This window comes from Carettochelys insculpta, chromosome 7 (assembly GCF_033958435.1).
Source record: "Carettochelys insculpta isolate YL-2023 chromosome 7, ASM3395843v1, whole genome shotgun sequence".
Lineage (NCBI taxonomy): Eukaryota > Metazoa > Chordata > Testudines > Carettochelyidae > Carettochelys > Carettochelys insculpta.
This window is the reverse complement of record NC_134143.1, coordinates 26,157,185-26,175,832: the sequence shown is the minus strand read 5'-3', so window position 1 is coordinate 26,175,832 and position 18,648 is coordinate 26,157,185. Positions and strand designations below refer to the sequence as shown.

Sequence of the window (18,648 nt, the reverse complement as noted above, 5' to 3'; positions counted from 1 at the left end):
AATGATTGGCTGGGTCTAATTGCCAATTAGCAACAACTGTGGTGGTGATTTTTGCAATGTGCACATTTGCCCTTGCAGAATAAATTGTAACTGCCAAGTGATATCACACTGGATACCATACAGCCTGAAGGTTAGAATCAGGGTGTTCAGGAACTTGTAAGTAAACTAGCAAACCCTTAGTAAATTAGTCTGTGTCTTGCTTCCATCTTCCCTTTTACAGCTTGTTACACATGACACAGACTGGCATAAAAAGTATTCTTACAGGCTGGATGAGACCTGGATATAGGCTGAGTTAAAACCATTACAACTGATGTACGAATATCCCCTTTGCTTAAGATAGTTTTAAGAAACACTGAAGGGGCACACCTAAAACACAGATACCCATAAATTAGCAACATGTGAGTGGAGAGGTCAAATCTGTGTTGTAATCAGATGTGTATATGTCAACGAGTGTGAGGCAGAGGGAGGAGACTTGCAGGAATGCAAAACAGGAAAATAATGGGAGATACAGAGTAAAAACACAGACAGCCTGTAGGAGCAGCTGAAAGCATGGTGTCTCTGGAAGGTACTTGGGGAGAAATCTTTGGATCAGGGAGCAGAATGAAAAGAGAGACTGATACTGTGAGCAAAAGAAGTTATTTCCTGCTATTTGATTCTGTTCAGAGACACTGGCCTTGAATGCTCCTTGAAAATAAACAAGATTCCTCAAGGAAATACTTGACTGTCTCCTCCTACCTGAAATATCCTCAGGGACCCCAAACTTCAGTTATATCCTTGGGACCACTATGTAAACTTAATATGTTTTTACATATATTACATACATTTTAAAAGCATCCTTAATCATTCTCTAAAGTTAGAATTTCCAAAAATGCTCAGCATTGGTCCTGCAATTCTAGTGAAGTCACTGGACTGCTATTCACTTTCAAGGGAGCAATGTTAGGTCAATGACGAGTGCTTTTACAAATTCTACTCTCAAATCTCAGTGAATTTTAAGACAGTTGCAGTGGTCTTACACAGAAACATAAGCATCTGGTGCTCTCGCTCTCTAACTGTATGTTGAATATACTAGAGGAAGTCCTGAAAAACAAGTAAAAAATTACCTCGCCTGAGGTGTAAGTCAACTCAAACAGCTTAATGGGATTAAAGTGAGGCCCCACAACATCTCTGTCCAAGAATACAGTGGTTCTGTGGTCAACCTTCCTCATCAGGCTCAGATGGAGGCCACTCTACCTCACTTCATCAAACAGCAACCAACTTATCCCACAAGGGTGAGGGCTCTGGCCCTCTGGTCAAGGCAACACAGCACGGTCTCTAGGCCAAGCCTTGTGGCTGCAGCAGACAACAATTAATGCAGTCTGGGGCTCTGAGACTGTGGGTGTCACAGAGCAGCAGGCAGTGTTCAGCTCCACCCTTCAGGCTGAAGCAGACAGCCTTCACAGACTAGAGACCAACAGTCTCCTGGCTGGGGAAAGTCACAAACAGGGCATGTGTCTAAAGTGAACAGGCCACCTCCCTAGGGGTAGGGTGGATAGTCAGAAGACTTGCATCCACCCTACTCCACCAGGCCCCAGTCCACAGTATTGGGTGGTCCCACCAGCAGGTTCAAAGAGGAAGTCACCAAAATAGGCTAACCTCATTTCCCAGCAGCACAACCAGACTAAATGTCTGGTTCCCACTGGCTATTTCCTACCAGTGATCCTTAGCAGGTCTCCATACTCCATGAGCCCTCAGTCTCCTCAGGATAAATGGCAGATGGCAGCCCCATCAACTCCTCTCTACAGTGCATCTCCACCTGCAACAGGGTGCTGCACTGCTCAGTCCCTGGTCTAGACTTCTGTAGCCTTTCCTATCTCTGTCCCAAATGATCTGGAGGGCTTGCCTCTTCCATTACTTTTCCTGCCATTCTGCTTCTGGCGAAAGAGGCCAGACTGTGACTCTGCGTGGGGTAAGTTCCTCCCATCAGGCTCAAAGGAAGGCCACTCTGCCTCACCACGACACACAAAATTGCAAGCCCAACAGCAGAGATTTTATCGAACACGTAGACTCTGGGATCACGTCTTATGACTAAAGAATTGCTAATATGGTTTCTATTTTTTAGAAATGGTGGGATGATCTGAGAAATTAAAGGTGTTTGACCTGAAGTATATGCAAAGGTCGTGGAATGAAAATTTGAAAGATAAAGTAGTCCAGGGCATAGAGGCGAATGGTAAATGAGATAAAATACAACCTGGTTTTCAAAAAGTAGATCATGCCTGACTAATGTGAGCTCCTTTCTTGAGGTGGTCATTGATTTTTTTTTTTAATTGTTATTTTTTTGACGGAGGAATTGCAGATGATCTACCTGGATTTCAGTAAAGCATTTGACATAATTTCCCATGCAGAACTAGGAGAAAATGGGGATTAATATGAGAATTAAAGATGTATAAAGAACTGGTTAATGAGGAGACTACAAATGGTGGCTTTTCTGTAACCTGAACTCTTTAAATTGTGGTTTGAGAACTTCAGTAACTCAGCCAGAGGTTACGAGTCAGTGGGTATTAGGTGTAGGTGAATAGATGGGTGAGGTTCTGTGGCTTGCAGAGAGCAGTAAACCCCCAGTTTAACTGAAGGTTGTGCCATGGGCAACCTCTGTGTAAAGCAAATTTTGCGTAAATGGGGGGTGAGGACATCCCCAGTATTCACCTGGCTGCGGGAAGCAGATAGCTGGAGCCTCTGCTCCAGCTGGCGGCTCCAGCTCCCTCTGTGGATGGGAGGGGGCCAGGTGCCTTTTGCTCCAGCCACTGGCCATGCAAAGCAGCCATGGTACCCCTGCCACCCCGCAGCTGCCGTGTAGGTTGGCCCCAGGGCTGCTTGGGCAGTGGCTGCTCCAGCCATGGTGCTGGAGCCCTGGGCAGCACCTGCAGCATGGCTTGGCCATGCCCGCCCCTCTCCACCCACCCCATGTTGCAGCACTGGGAAGCCAAAAGGCAAGAGCTGCCTCCAAAGGAGCCCCTGAGCTGGCCAGCAGCGCAGGGGTAAGCAGTGAGGCAGGGCAAAAGAAAGTAGGGTCCCCCCAGACTCAACTCGTGTTAATATAAAAACACGTAAGTTAAGTCCGTGCAGAGAGAGGGGTCTACTGTGTAGGAGGTCAGACTAGAAGATCATGATAGTCTCTTCTGACCTTAAAGTCTATGAATATAAATAATATATGCTTAACAAAAGTATTTATTTAAAATCAATATACATAACTAAATAAGCATGCTATGCTTTTATCCTCTATATTCAACTTGAAAGGACAGACCCAAGTTCTCTAAGATGTCTTCAGTCATTGCCAACATCACACCTCAAGACAGATCCAAGCTCTCAAGTCACTTTTTGTGGAACCAAAGAGTGTAATCTCTTCACTGCTTACTTCACTAATTGAACCTTATTTTTATTACTACACTTCTGTAATACACCACCAGAAACATCCCTCATATGTTAAAGGCCTAATGTAGAGCTTGCTGTTTGACCAAACCTGTGAAGGACTTGCACTCAATAGCATTTCTCTGTCAAGTAACTCAATATTGCAGAATTTGATGAATTCCAAAATTTCAGAGAATGTTTTGGGTATCAATGGCCAGAATCAATATACACTTGGAGAAAAATTAAAAAACTGGAAGGATGGCAATGGACACATGAAGACCTGCTAGCTCTAGAACACAGCAACTGCTTCATGAACCTCTGCAATTATCTATAGATCAGTGAACCAGTTGATGGCAGCCATTTACAACTTACATCACAACACTACCCTTGTATTAATTGCTGATTCTTCCAACAGAGTTTACATGCTGATGCATTGATGATTTCTCTACCATGGAGGTGGGGCAGAGAAGAGGAAATTGTGAGAAGGGGGAAGGGTGTGTGTGTGCAAGGCCCCAGCATGTGGGTGAGGGAGAATGGGAGGCCCTGGAACAGGGGGAGGGGGCACAAAGAACCCTTGCCATGGGTGAATGGGGCCCCATAGAGCTGTAGGCAGGGGAACACAGAACCCTTGGCATAGCAGAGAAAGAGGGAATGAGGCAATTAGTACCCCCTGGTGTGGGAGGGATTAGGAGATCCTGATATGGGAAGAAGGAGGGAATGGTGGGGAAATGGGGAATGGGATGCACACAGATCCCTTGCCAGGGTGAAGAGGAAACACAGAACATTCTGGTGAGAAGAGACTGGAGGAAACTGGCAAGAGTAAAGGAGGTGGGGTACCCAGAACCCATATATGGGAGGTAAGAGAGGTAGAGCAGCACACACAGATCCTTCCACGGAAGGAAATGGAGAGCTAGTGGGAATGTGGGATGGGTGTACATGCTGAGCTGACGGTACTGGAAAGGAAACCCTGATATGGGACTCCGGAATTGCAGAGAACACCTGGAAAAAAAGGAGGAGGCAGGTGGCAAATGGTGCCTGCACTGGAGAGTGGAGTGATGCAAGGACACACAGAACATACAATAACCTTGGTTTACACAAGCTACAAAGTGCAACCTTCCAGCGTTAAACAATGATAGTCGTACAGTAAAACTACTGAATGTACTCTTGAATTTGCTTTGATGTTTTGGCCAAAGTGATACCTTCAAGATAAAGCCAACTAAAGGCATGAACATTTGAAGACAGCAAGCTCTGAAAAGTGTGTATTTAACTAGTCAGTGTGTTTCTAAGAGTGAACCTAAGGGCCGATCACGCTGTCCAGTAGTTCAGACTCCAGGAGTGTGACTAGCAGTGTGCTTCCAAGTGCTTTGCTGTACCTTCCTCGTATGCAAACTACCGTGCACTGTAGTCTTGCGCGAAGTGGACTCCATTAACGCAAACTAGGGGAACCGTTTCATCCACACAGTGGAATTATAGTGCAAAACTCTAGTGTGCACTACTGTTCAAATCTCTGCATTCCCAACTGTGAGGCAGTGCAGAAGTAGCCTATGTGCTCAAGGAATTTTTCTAATAAACTTGGTTAGTGTGTAAATGTGTGCCCATGTTCAGTTCAGAAGGACAGAATTCATTAATCAAAACCATTTTTTCACATCAAGAGGCACTATTTTTATGATGATTATGTTAATATCACGTTTCAAACTTCAGCTCTTTGACAGTACTCTAATGAAGTTTTAGTAGTTTTTATAATATAAAAAGCAAATTCACTTTCCCTTCTCCATCCTCCCCTCCCACACCCAAGCACAAACAGAAAAGATACTGTTCAAACTTCAAACAACAAAAAGAAAAACAAAATCACACATTTAGATAGAAAAGCAAATTTAGACAAATTCAGCCACAAAAGCTTAATGTTTCTGCAGGCTAGGAGCACATAGAAATAGAACATTATAATGGAAATTATTCTGGAACTCTAACTGTACTGGGTGATACCTAGTGACTAATACACAGCATAGCATGACATTGAATGTGCACTGCCGTTAAATGTAATCTTAAATTATACTGTACAGTACTACTTCAGGAAGTGAAACTTAGATAGTTATCTGAACCATAAAATAGCAGATTGGTCAATCTTACTGGCTAGAGCAACTAAAAACAAAGCTAGATTTACCAACCACATTATTTTTATTAAGGTATGTTTCAAAGCAGACAGCATCCCAGAAGACTTTAAACTCATTTCACCCAAATATACACTCTGGAGAGCAGCAAAAACATGTACTGTGTGAAGTATAATTTGTAAATGTTGTGGAAAAATATTACAAGACATGCTGTAATATCTCATTCTGTAATAAACACAGAAACAGAAAATAAAAACTTTTATGAAATTTATATATTAATTTAAATATGTTATGAAATCTGACATATATTAAAGGGAATTGCTCCACTGAATTCCTATACATCAAATTTAGTCTGTGCTCCACTTGCTCTCTTTGAGTACGCAGACTAATACAAGTACATTAAATCACAAATCAGATAGTGAAATCTCCAGACTATGCAGGGAGAAAACAATACCTTACTGGAAATCATCTTGACATTGAAAGCGCTAGGTTAGTTCACACTTTTTAGTTTTGTATTTGCACACCTAAACTCTGATCCTACAATGAGTTTATTAGGATACAACAATCTGCCCCACAGCAGCTCACTGCAGAACTGGAAAACTTACTTGTTAAGTAATTCATGTAGCAATCACACATATTTGTACATGCAGAAACTAATGGAGACAATGACAATGTCATATTGTGTATACTATTGTACATATAGATTAATGCCATATTTATATGGTTAACTATTTTAAATATAAGGTCCAGAAAATTCATAGCGCTACAATTTTGATATTGATGTAGTTTCTTTCGGTATCCCTCAGCGGGATCAGAAGAAAGAGGCCTATAAAATGTGGTTCACTAACAGCAGTGCAGTTATGCTGATTTGCCTAAGCCAAGGATTTGATCCATTTTTTTTTATTGGAGCCTCTTTCTACATCAAAGAAAAAGCTACTCTACAACAAGAATGCTGTTTATAAGGGAAACATCCATATACATGTTAAAAAAAAAAAAAATCAGGGATTTACACGACTAGCCTGCACCTTTTCATCCCTCTAATTTTTATACTGTCATGTGCAACAAAACATATATCTCTAACTGTTCGGTCTTTGTAGAACTGGAGTGAAGGAGAAATAATAGGCTTGATAACTGAAAAGGCAAGTTAAAGTCACCAGGCTTGGTTAGATGCTTGTTGTGAGTTTTATTACCTTAACAAACATACCGTTCATCTCTCTTTCTCCGTTTTGACCTTTTATTCTCATACACCATAAGAACCTCAGACAATAATATTCAAAACACTTTTGCTGAAGTGAAAATATAGAACAAAAACATTATAACTAATGTTTTTAAATAGCCTACCAAATGCAGGCTGCCCTTTATAGTGTTGGTTCTACAACACTATTTTCATAAAACTACACTACACTATATGAGTCAGACCACGCCAAACCATTATTTATGAGTCACAGTTATGTAACTGAAATTATGGCAATTGGCATGATCATTGATCACATATGAATAGAGATGGTTACTCTCCTTGTGCAGAAACTGAGGTTCTTTGAGATGTATGTCCCTGAGGGTGCTCCACTTTAGGTGTCCATGTGCTTCTGCACTCTCTCAGATGTAGGCTTTCGGTAGCAGTGCCTGGTTGAGTCAAACATGCACGGTCCCCGCCTCGTGCTGTTCCAGGCAGTCACCGATTGTGTGTGACCAACCCACAATCTGATCCTTCTTACTGCGTAGACTGATTAAGAAACTCCAAGTAGAGGAAAGGCACGAGGACAGCAGAGCTCCCACATCTTGAAGAACCTGAATTACTGCACACACACTGAGTAATCTTCTCTTCTTTGATTGCTGTCCATGTGGATGCTCCACTTTAGGTGACTCCAGAGCCGTGCTCTCCAATGGGAGGGGGCTTCTGAGTTTGGGTCATGGCCAATGACAGTACACAGCATCTGAAGGAGGTACCAGATGTCATCTATTGCTCCAAAGAGTAGAGCAATTTAAAGGTATGGATTGATGCAATTGCAATGAATGATCAGAAATACAATTATCTACACTAGTCCTATAACCCACTGCTCCAAGATTCTTCTGGAAAGTACATTTCCTAAAGGCATTTCTGTTATAAAATTCTCCCAGTTCTCATTTGTTGTAACAATGTATGTTTGGAGGAAGCATGTGTTGTGGGTAACAGGTTAGACTTTTATCAAGAGATATGGGTACAATTCCCAGCTCTGACATGCTATGTGATCTGAAGCAAACCACTTATCTGATTTCCCTGAAGTTCTGCATTTATACAATGCAGATAACAGTAACTAATCCATAATCCTCTAGCCATGTAATAGTTATCATCATTGTACCCACCACCACCATTCACAACCTTGCAGCAGCTCTTAAGGAGAGAACCTGGATATTTTAGCTATAGGACAACAAGCCCTTCCCACTTAAGCTAAAAGAAGATTTCAATCATCTATTAGCAACAGAGGGCTTATAAAACAAAATTAAACCAGCCAATCCTACCCCTTTGAGGGCAGTGGTGCATACGTTTTAGTGATTCCACCATTTTGAGCAGAGCAGTTATGTGGATGGGACACCGTGAGACTGCTTTTCTGTTTCTGCATTTGTCACAGCTGTTTAGTAAGAAAACTGTTTTAGCCCCGAATACCAAACTAAAGCTCAGACTAGATACTAATGAGCTCTCCGGCAGATATCAGTGACAGCACTGTTGGAGAAAGAGTTCGTTACTGAGCACTGGTATGGGGCACCTCTACCAGGAAGGCTTATACATCTTCTGTGAGGGATGAGCTTTGAGCGGGGCTCTTGTTAGCGGTACTACGACCTGAGGAACGACTATGCATGTAGACATGGGTGATGTGTTAGGCTACTAATTAGGGAGGCAAGACCCCCAGCCTGTGGCCTCACCCATACTCCAATCCCGCTCTGCCCCAGGCCCAGTCCCCACTCTCTCCCCGCAGTCTCCCTCTTCTCTTTCCTCCCGTTCTCTGCTCAGACCCTTCCAGACAAATCCCTGAACACAAATGAAACAAATAACGTTTGGGAAAAAACAAAAAGAAACAAACCAATTTTCTACAATTTCTTTCTGGAGAAAATGAAGCATGTTTTCCATTGCATGCCAGATTGTGAAAACTGGACATGCAAAAGGTACTTAATTTAAAGCACTAATTTAGGAATAAAAATATCAGTGATCCTTTTTTTAAATATACTCTGAAGTTTGCAAAAACTGTGTAGTAAGGGCAAGTCAGCTGTCCTGCTGAATACAACCTTAAAAATTGTGGAATATATAACGTAGCATTCTCGGTTTTATATTTTCTTAATCAGTATTTCTAAACTGATTTTTTATTTTATGAGTATTCTAAAGGCTTCATAAAATAAACATTCCCAATTATAACATATTTAATGCACTGAAACAAAGCTATTATTTTAAATTAATCAGAGTGGTTTAGTTTGTTCATAACAAAGTTCACTGCTTTTACAAAAAAAGAACCGTACCTTATTATGTGATCTCCATAACTATAAACATGTTTATGAAATTTCAACATTTTATATTAGTATGTTTTTAAAGATTATTAGGCAAAACAAAGGATTTTAAATTTTATTAAGGTGCTGATTTTGGTAGAGGGTTCTCTTAAAACTAGTTCATCAAACAGTCAGAAGTAAAGCAAGGGAAGCTCATTTTTCCAGCTATTTTAAAGAAAAGGTGTGTTGTTCCTTTAAGGGCTCTCTTCAATAGGGCAGTGAAGGCAAAAAGATTACAGCAGGGATGGAAAGAAAGTACAGGAAGAATTTAGAAACAAGATTTTTGTACTAAGCAGGTTGAATTCCTCTAATCCAGCACCCTCAGGACCTGACCATTGCTGATTGAGAAAATTTGCTGAACCCCGGGAGGTCAGTATTTATCTAGCAGCATTACCTTTACTTCCACTGCTTACTGGGCTCTTTGAAGACACGTAGGGGGTAAATTAGAGCTAAATAACAGCACAAAACACTGAGAGCCAGGACCAGTGGCTACAAACGTATGTTATGGGACCACAGAAAGTTGGCCACACCCATAATAAGTGGTCATTCAGCTAACTAAAATCATGTCGGATCATGTATGTTGCCGGGCGAGAGAGTACTGGACGAGAGAGATTCAACCTGAAGTAATTAAAATTAAAATGTGCATTTTAGGTAATGCTTTGTTTTCCAGATAAAATCTGGAAATGAAATCACTTTGAAAGCAGAGACCTACATTGGGCCAGATTCTAATCACAGGGCATGTGTACATGAAAACTTAGACGTTTACATTTAGAGAAAATTACTTGATTGAATAGCAGGAAACAATTGAATTATAGTGTATTAGCGTGAATGTAACAAAGCAAACAAAACAATGTATAAACTATGAATATTTATTAAGCACTAAAATGTGGTCAGAGCTGTATAATACAGAGTAGCTAGCATAATTGTTGCCACAGGGCCTGATAGTCTAAAACGGGCAGGCAGGCAGGTGCATAATACACCAGATGGCCAGAGGAAGGTCCAAGTTCAAAACTGGTGTGAATTTTTGTTATGGTGGAATTTTTGTAGATTAGATTTATTACCATGAAAGATTGCCATTGACATGTTTCAAACCACAAGTTTGTTTCAAAGAGGGATTGGAGTGTCATAGGATAATTGTGTTCTGATGCTAGATAAATGCCAAGACAAATTGGGTGACATTCATTCCTGACAGTGTTCTCTTCCAATGTTTTTATCCCTACTGCACCAAATGATTAATAATGAAGATGGTGTCATTTTGGCTAGTAGACGTTGGTGTAGTTGACATTTATCCACTCTTACATTAGTGAATAACTGCATTCTGACACAGAAAATTGATTGTAGCTATTCAGAAACGAGCTTTACATAAAAATAATTTTAAAAGATTTTCAATTAATTTATCATATACTAAAATATAATATACCCAATAAATTACAAAACGTGTGGGTGAAACGATTTCTTAACTGAAGCTTCACTTTTTAAAAATAATTTTGCCAATAATCAAGTGTTAGTCAATCCTTCACATGATTAACTAACAGTGGAAAAAATAAAACATGAAGCCTAAGGGTGAAATCCTGAGCCCACTGAAGTTAATGGCAGTTGTTCTAATGACATCAGTGGAGCCAGAATTCACTTCAATCAGTGAATGATCACATGGCCTGATGCACTTTTCCAGATAAAATGTAGTACTCTCTATAATCTTAAGGAAAGCTTCTAGAAACAGAGCTTTCATATGCTTTATTAAGCCAGTCAGAAGAAACATGGAAGAAATTTGATAATACCAGTTTGTAACACAAACTGCAATCTTCAAGTGTAAAGGAAAAATAGTAAATAATTGTCCTTAATATTTATAAGCTAAAATTCAACTTTTTTAGCAAAGCAACTGATTGTCGCCTCTCATAAAATAAAAGCATAAAACCTGTTCAATCAATTGTGAAATATATCCTTATTTAGTAGAATCAAGCAGAAACAAACACATATGTTTAGGGAACTGAACCTGAACATTGGATTCCAGTCTAAATCTTGAATCAGTACATTTGTGGTCAATGTGTCCAAACACATGTATAAAATTTAAGATATATATATGACAAAGTTTAATACCACACATACCCATTGCTACCTGAGTGTCTTACATGTCTAATTAAAATGTTCCTATATAATTAATGTAAGTATCTATCTGTTGACAGCTGCCATTAATAACGGGCCTAGGTATACTAGAACTGTGGTCATCAAGGAGTTACTGTATGTGCTCTTCTTTTATTTTGATTACTGATTTAAAGTGCAGTAATTTTGCACCCCCATCACCCTTTTCCCTTCTGTTCTATGTAGCTGATTTGTCAGTTTTCATTCTTTGTATCTCCCTCCAGCCTCTGAGTGTGACCCTCCCAGCCCAAGTGCAACCCTCTCAGCCACTGTGTGACTCCCCAGCCCCTCAGTGTGACTCCCCCTCAGCCCCTCCAGCTTCTGAGTGTGAGGTTTAAGCTGAGGAAATGGTGAATGTCTGGGGGGATTGGTTTGGGGATGAGGGTCGTTCCCCTACCACAACTCAAATCAAGTATAATAATAAAATAGTAATAAACATGTTATTTTATTGTTGTATTTTCCCCTTTTCTATGAAATAACTACTATAAATATATAAACATGAGGGGGCACAATTTTATATTCTTGACTCAGATGCAAAATTAGCTAGTTACAGCATTGCTCCCTCCACCCCCGTTTTTGAATTGCCTTGGGTCACCAAGTCTTCCTGAATTGTCAAAATGGGTCCCCATCTGGAAAAGTTTGGGAACCGCTGGTCTAAACCCATAACTCTTTTTGGGGTCATATATCACTTTACCTACCTTTCAATCATGTGCTCCCTATTGTTAGAAATTAAGCAATTTTGACAAAGGTGCTTTGAACTTTATAAACAGATGTCACAGGTCATGCATCAAATAATTCTGTGTAATCATTGCTATTCATATAAAGTACTTACCTCACTGCCTATTACAAGTTCTTCCCTGGGATTATAGAAAAGATATTCATACAGTTTATAGTGTTGAAATAAGCTGAAAAAAACAAAAGACAACATAGCCACGTATTTTTAGAAAGAAAATATTTTAAATATGTTTGTTACTCTAGGAATTATGCTATAGGTCAGATGCCTGATACTTCAGCATTGGTAAGAAGAGATGCTTGATGAATTGTAATTCTAGCTACAATACGTAAGCCATTTCATATATTACAAGATTCATATCAAACAGCTATTATACACTCAATACAGCACTTCAGATTATATCAACCCTAACCCTGTGAAATTGTGTGTTGGGGCTTAATGTTCTCTGAAAAATGACTCAAACTTAATTGTTAGAAAGGCATAATTTGGCCTTATGGATCTTCATTATTGATGATGGTACGGGAGCAGGAAACCAAGTCAACTGGACTTTCAGATCCCAGGCTAGCAGTATACTGAGAAACTCTGACCCAGAAAACCTGAGAGCAACAAAGATGAAAGCACATGAAGCCATTTTTACATTAACAAGGAGTCCTGCAGCACCTTAGAGACTATCAGTTATGAGCTTTCTTGAGTAAGACGCACTTCTTCAGATGAAAGAAGTAGGTCATACCCACAAAATCTCATGACTTAATAAATTTGTTAGTTTCTAAGCTGCTACGGGATGGCTTGTTATTTGTGAAGCTACAAACTAACATGGCTACTCTCTGAGACCATCTTTCTACTGCCACTTTTCAGATTAGAAATGCATTTTGAACTCCAAGATAAATATTTCACTAGACTAAAACTTACCTTATATTTAATTAACACATATAGTAAGCAAAACTGAGTAAAAAGTAAGGCTCTTTTCTTTTGTGTTAGAATACATGAAAGGGTAATTTCTTACCTTTTTCTTTTGGTTTGTTTCCCCTAAGCAACAGGAGAACACAGCACATCAATAATATTAATTTAGCTGACATAGTCATAGAGACCAGTGATTGATGGTGCAGTTTTGAGTATTACAACAAAAAGTAACCTGAAAGAGACTTTCACATTGGACTAAAATATTTAAATATTCATTGTCCTTAATATATTAATTCACTTCACATTATAAATAATTTTCATTGCTCCATTCCTAAATATGGTGGAAGACATAGTGCTTGTTTAATCAAAGGTGAACTCTCTCACATTCAGAATCTTTGTTTATTGTGTACCCTTAAAAGTACAATTGTCTAGCAAGTACTAAGGAAGCTATCACTTTGTGCTAGGGCACAAATTACCATGTAGCATCTCGCTTTCCCACCCCATTTCTGAGACAGAAATGAAGAAGTTAGTAAAGAGAGTTTCCTAAGGCCACCTCTCAATTGTTAATACCTTGTGTCTCTCTCACACAGGCTTTATTTAAAGTACATTAGATATAAGAAGCCTGCTAAACAGCCACTGGATGATCAAGATGCTAAAGGAGGACTCAGCAACAATAAGGTCACTGAAGAGAAACTAAATGAATTATTTGCATCAGTCTTCATGGCTGAGAATCATTTTTCCCTCTAATTTTTCCACCCATGGGCAACATACATTTTGTTATGTGCACCAAGGCATGTATGGATGTGCACAACAGTAGAAACACATGCTACCAGCTTCAGGCACTCTGCTAATCAGCTGGGAGGCACCTGCATATCTCCTGGGTCTCTGCCCAATTGCTCAGCTGACAGGGAACAGCGCAGAGGATCTCAGAAATATTGCCAAACCTGACTCATTCTTGTTAGGTGAAAAATCTGAGGAATTAAAGGAGGTTTTCAAACAAATTGACAAATGAAACAGTAATAAGTCACCAGGACCAGATGGCATTCACCCAGGGTTTCTGAAAGAACTCAAATTTTAAACTGTTGTGACAATTTCCCGTCAACCTCTGTGGGTCCCTGCACTTCCTGGAGGTTCTCTGTTGTGCCTCAAAGACTCACGGAGACTCATCTGCTCAGGTCCTTCCAGAGGCAGGTGTCTTTGCTTAGCGAGCCATCCTCATCATAGGCAAGTCCAGAATGGGGAGGATAAAGCCAGTCCATTTGCAGGCCCTTGCCTGTTCCAGTGGATTAACCCTCTGGGAAAGGGTAGGGAGAGTCCAGACCTGCCCACTACCCTGGACTCCAAGCCAGGGTCCCTATGAGGACAAGAGGCAGCTGGCAGGGCCTTCACCCCTGCCTCAATACAGCACTCTCACCCTGGGCCACTTCACCTACCGCTTCGCCGTGGTACCATCTCGCTCTGCTCCTTTCCTTTCCTGCTCTGCTCTGCTTTCTGTCTGTTACACCTTCCAAAAACTTCCACCCTGCTACCAGGCAGGGAGCCTTCTATAGGGAGTCCAGGGCCTCAGCTGACCGTGAGTGCTGATTAGACTCAGCTGTGGCTGATTCCTAATGAGGCCCCAGCTGCCTGCCCTAACTAGGCTCACTCAGGGAACAGGAAAGCACTAGGCCACCACCCAGCATACCTGCCTTCTAGCAGGCTCCTGCAGCCTACAGAAAGCCATCTGCCACACAGTGGAATTACTAATTGTGGTTTGTAAACTATTCTTTGAATCATCTGCCGTACCGAATAACTGAAAGATGGATAATGTGATGCCTATTCTTTAAAAGGACTCAAAGGGTGATGCTGCTAATTGCAGACTGGCAAGTTTAACGTCAATATTAGGCAAATTTGTTGAAACTATAGTAAAGAACAGAATTGTCAAACATGGATGAACAAACAAATTGTTGGGGGAAATGGTTTCTGTGAAGGGAAATCACGCCTCACCAATCCACTAGAATTCTCTGAGGGGTTAACAAGAATGTGGACAGGATGGATCCAGTGGATACAGCATACTTAGATTTCCAGAAACACTTTGACAAGGTCTCTCACCAAAGGCTCTTAAGCAAAGTAAACGGTCATAAGATAAGAAGGAAGCTTCTCTCATGAATTGATAAAAGAAAGGCAACAAAGGGTAGAAATAAGTTGTCAGTTTTCAAATTGGAGAGGAGTAACTAGTGGTGTCACGTGAGGGTCCATCGAGCGACCAGTTCTAATGACCATACTAATAAATGATCTGGAAAAAGGGAGAGAGAGTAAGGTGGCAAAATTTGCAGACACTAAACTCCTCAAGATAAGTCCAAAGTAGACTATGAAAAGCTTCAAAAGGCTCTCACAAAACTAGGTGACCAGGCAACAAAATGACTAATGAATTTTAATGTTGATAAATGCAAAATAATGCATACTAGAAAACATAGCCCCAAATATACCTACAAAATGATGGGGACTGAATTAGCTATTACCACTCAAGAGAGAGACGGAGAGGTTACTCACCCTGTACAGTAACTGGAGTTTGTCAAGATGTTGTCCTGGGGGTGCTTCACCTTAGGTGCATCAGTCCCTCTGTGCCCACTGACCATACATTTGTAGGTAGCAGTGTCCCGTTCTGGCTTTGCACATGCGCAGGACACAGGCACAAGACTCCTGTAGCACTTATTGTGCATGTGCGGGCAGCCAGCTCCTCAGTTCTTCTCTGATTCAGAAGCCAAATAAAGAATCTGAAGCAGAGGGGAGGAAGATGGGTGGTGGAGCACCCACAAGAACGTCTTGAAGAACTTCAGTTACTGCACAGGGTGACTAACCTTGCCTTCTTTGAGAGTCCCTCTGGGCACCCTACCTTTAGGTGACTGTAAAGCAGCATCATTGCATGGAAGTGGGTCTTTTGAATTGTGAACATCAGCTGATAAGAATACAGATCGGCCAAATGCGGTCTGAGAGTCAGCAAAGATTTGTATGGCATAATGCTGGGTGAATGTGTGAGCAGACAACCACGTAGCTGCTCTGCAAATGTCCTCAGTGGACACACCTCTGAGGCAGGCTGTAGAAGCAGCCATTGCATGTGTGGAATGGGCACGAATGCCAACCAGAGGTTCTTTATTAAACTTATACAGCCTGAGATCCGTTTGGACAGCCTCTGTTTGGAGATAGGCATGTCATGAGATCTTTCAGCTGAGGAGATGAAGAGTTGCCTTATCTTCCAGAATGGCTTTGTTCTCTGCAGGTAGAAAGCCAAGGCACGGTGGACGTCGAGGGTATGCATGGTTCTGTCCCTATCATTGGTATGAAGTGTGGAGAAGAAAATGAGTAAGTATACTGGTTTGTTGCAGTGGAAAGCAGTAAGTACTTTAGGGAGGAATTTAGTGTGGGTGCAGAGGACCACTTCGTCCTTGTAAAAAGTCATATATGGTGGTTCCGACATTAGTGTACTGATCTCCCCTACCCTTCATGCAGAGGTGACTGCCACAAGGAAAGCCACTTTCATGGACAAGTGCATCAGAGAACTGGTGGCTATTGGCTCAAAGGGTTTGACGGCTAGGGTCCCAAGGACCAAACTGAGGTCCCATGCAGGTTTCAGGTCTTTAATTTGAGGGATCATTGTGGAAGCCCATAAGCAATCACTTGGCCAAGAGGTGGGAGAAGACTGCGTGGTCTTGGATAGGCAGGTGGAAACCCCACATGGCTGCCAGGTGGACCCTATTCATGCTGATGGATAGATTTGTTTGATAAAAGGTGAAGTAGCTTAAGTGAGTATATGTGGGATCCTCGCACGTATGGAGTCATATGGTTGGGAGAGGCATCATGCTATGAAGCACTGCCATTTTTGTGAGTAAGTCTTTCTTGTTGCAGGTTGCCACCTGTTTTTGAGGATCATTTGGACCTGAGGTGGGCAATGCAGCTCTGAATCTGTCAGCTAACCAGTAACCACACATGGAGGTGAAGGTAGTCAATGGCTGGGTGGTGAATGGACCCATTCTGTTGGGTTAATAGCGAGCAGATGGGAGGGAGGCAGCTGGACAGCCTGGGGGACGTTCGGACAGATGAAGAAGTTCAGAGAACCAGGTCTGTCTGGGCCATCTGGGTGCTAGTAGTATGACCCAAGTCCTATCCTGCTTTATCTTGATTACAACCCTCTGAATGAGACGAATCAGCAGGAATGCACACGTTAAAGGTGCATTCCATAGGATGTTGAATGCATCCCCCAATGAATTGCGGCCTAATCCCCTGTCTGGAGCAACAGTGGAGGCAGCATGTGTTGGCAGTTGTAAAAACAGATCCACATCTGGGCACCCTCATTTGCAGAAGACAGGGAAGAGGGTGCATCTGTTGATTTCTCACTCGTGATCGAGAGGGAAATTGCGGATGAGGTCATCTGCAAATAAATTCTCACTTCCCAGTATGTAGGCCGCCACAAGGTGGGTTTGTCGAGGGATACACCACTCCCACAGTTGCACTGCTTCTTGCCAGAGTTGGCAAGAGCATATTCCGCCTGTTTGTTGATGTAGTTGTTGCTGTATTGTCCCTAATGATGCACACTGTGTTGTTGGTGACCTACATTTAATTAATGGGTAGCAGGTTCAAAACTAATAAAAGAAAGTTTTTCTTCACACAGCGCACAGTCAACCTATGGAACTCCTTACCAGAGGACGCTGTGAAGGCCAGGACTCTAACAGAGTTTAAAAAAGAGCTCGATAAATATTTGGAGGTTAGGTCCATAGATGGCTATTAGCAAGGGGTAAGGTATGGTGCCTAGCCTTTTGTCAAAGGCAGGAGATGGATGTCAGGAGACAAATCGCTTACTCATTGTCTTCAGTTCACCTCCTCTAGCGCACCAGGCATTGGCTACTGTCGGCAGACAGCATACTGGGCTAGATGGACCTTTGGTCTGACCCGGTATGGCTGTTCTTATGTTCTTACATGGAGAAGTTCATGCCTGGATACCGTACTGCTCTGACCTCTAGGAGGCGGATTTGCCTGAGCCATTCATCTGTTGACCACCTGCCCAGAACGACTTGGCCCCTTAGGTGGGCACCTCAGCCTAGCAGGGATCCGTCCATCGTAATCATCATAGTTGGTGAGGGTCTCTGGAAGGGAACCCCTTTGCATACATTCTGTGGCTGTGCCCACCAGCTGAGAGAGTCTCTGACTGTGTGAACTGAAACAGCTTATTCCCTTTGAGAAGAAAATAATTACAGACTTATCATTTAAAAATTAAACAAGTAAAAGAAAGATAGGAAAATGTATTAAAAGGTAGCAATATTTAGGGGGTGTTTTTATAATCTGAAAATGGCTTCAAAGCTTACATGTACCCTTTTTAAAACATTTATTAAAAACACAAATGTCTGAAATAAACGCTTTTTTCAGCAATTTGGGAAGGATATTTTATATTCATGCACAAACTTGATTAACACCCAGATAAATCATTACCCAGAGTAACATTCCGCTGGTAAAGTTACAGGACCTGATCCGACACACATTAAAGTTAAGATTTCAATAGAAGACTAGGTCTAAGGTCTCAGAGGTCAAAACACTACAAACTACGTGGACCTGATCAGTCTAAAAACATAGTTACTAAAGAGTCTTTGTGGTCTTTCAAAGAAAAAAACCTTTGTTCCATAAAACAAATGAAAGTGTTAGAAAGAAAAACCAAGTTAAAAAATTATAACATTCATAAATACTTTAGGTTTAGATCATAACACTCTGATCTAGCCCAAAGAAAGGGGCAGCTAATTTTGCAGTGTGCCAGGAGCACTCTGGAAGGCAGATTGTCAGAATGATTTTGTTAATGATTTTCATTGTACATTCATTGTGCATAAAATGCTATGGAATTCC

General features: G+C 41.4%; 1 protein-coding gene across 19 annotated transcripts in view; it reads right to left on the bottom strand.

The window, feature by feature from the left end:
- CABCOCO1 (ciliary associated calcium binding coiled-coil 1) overlaps positions 1-18,648 on the bottom strand; it is a 393,177-nt gene that overhangs the window by 111,379 nt on the left and 263,150 nt on the right. For 18 of the 19 annotated variants that reach the window (XR_012646277.1, XR_012646280.1, XR_012646279.1 and 15 more), the window contains exon 5: positions 11,980-12,052. Coding sequence is in view for 14 of the 19 variants with exons in the window: in XM_075000159.1 (XP_074856260.1) it covers positions 11,980-12,052 (73 nt within the window). In the remaining 5 variants the exon portion in view is untranslated. Of the gene's footprint in view, positions 1-7,257; positions 7,427-11,979; positions 12,053-18,648 lie in introns of those variants that run through there. The other variant, XM_075000166.1, reaches the window with a different exon arrangement.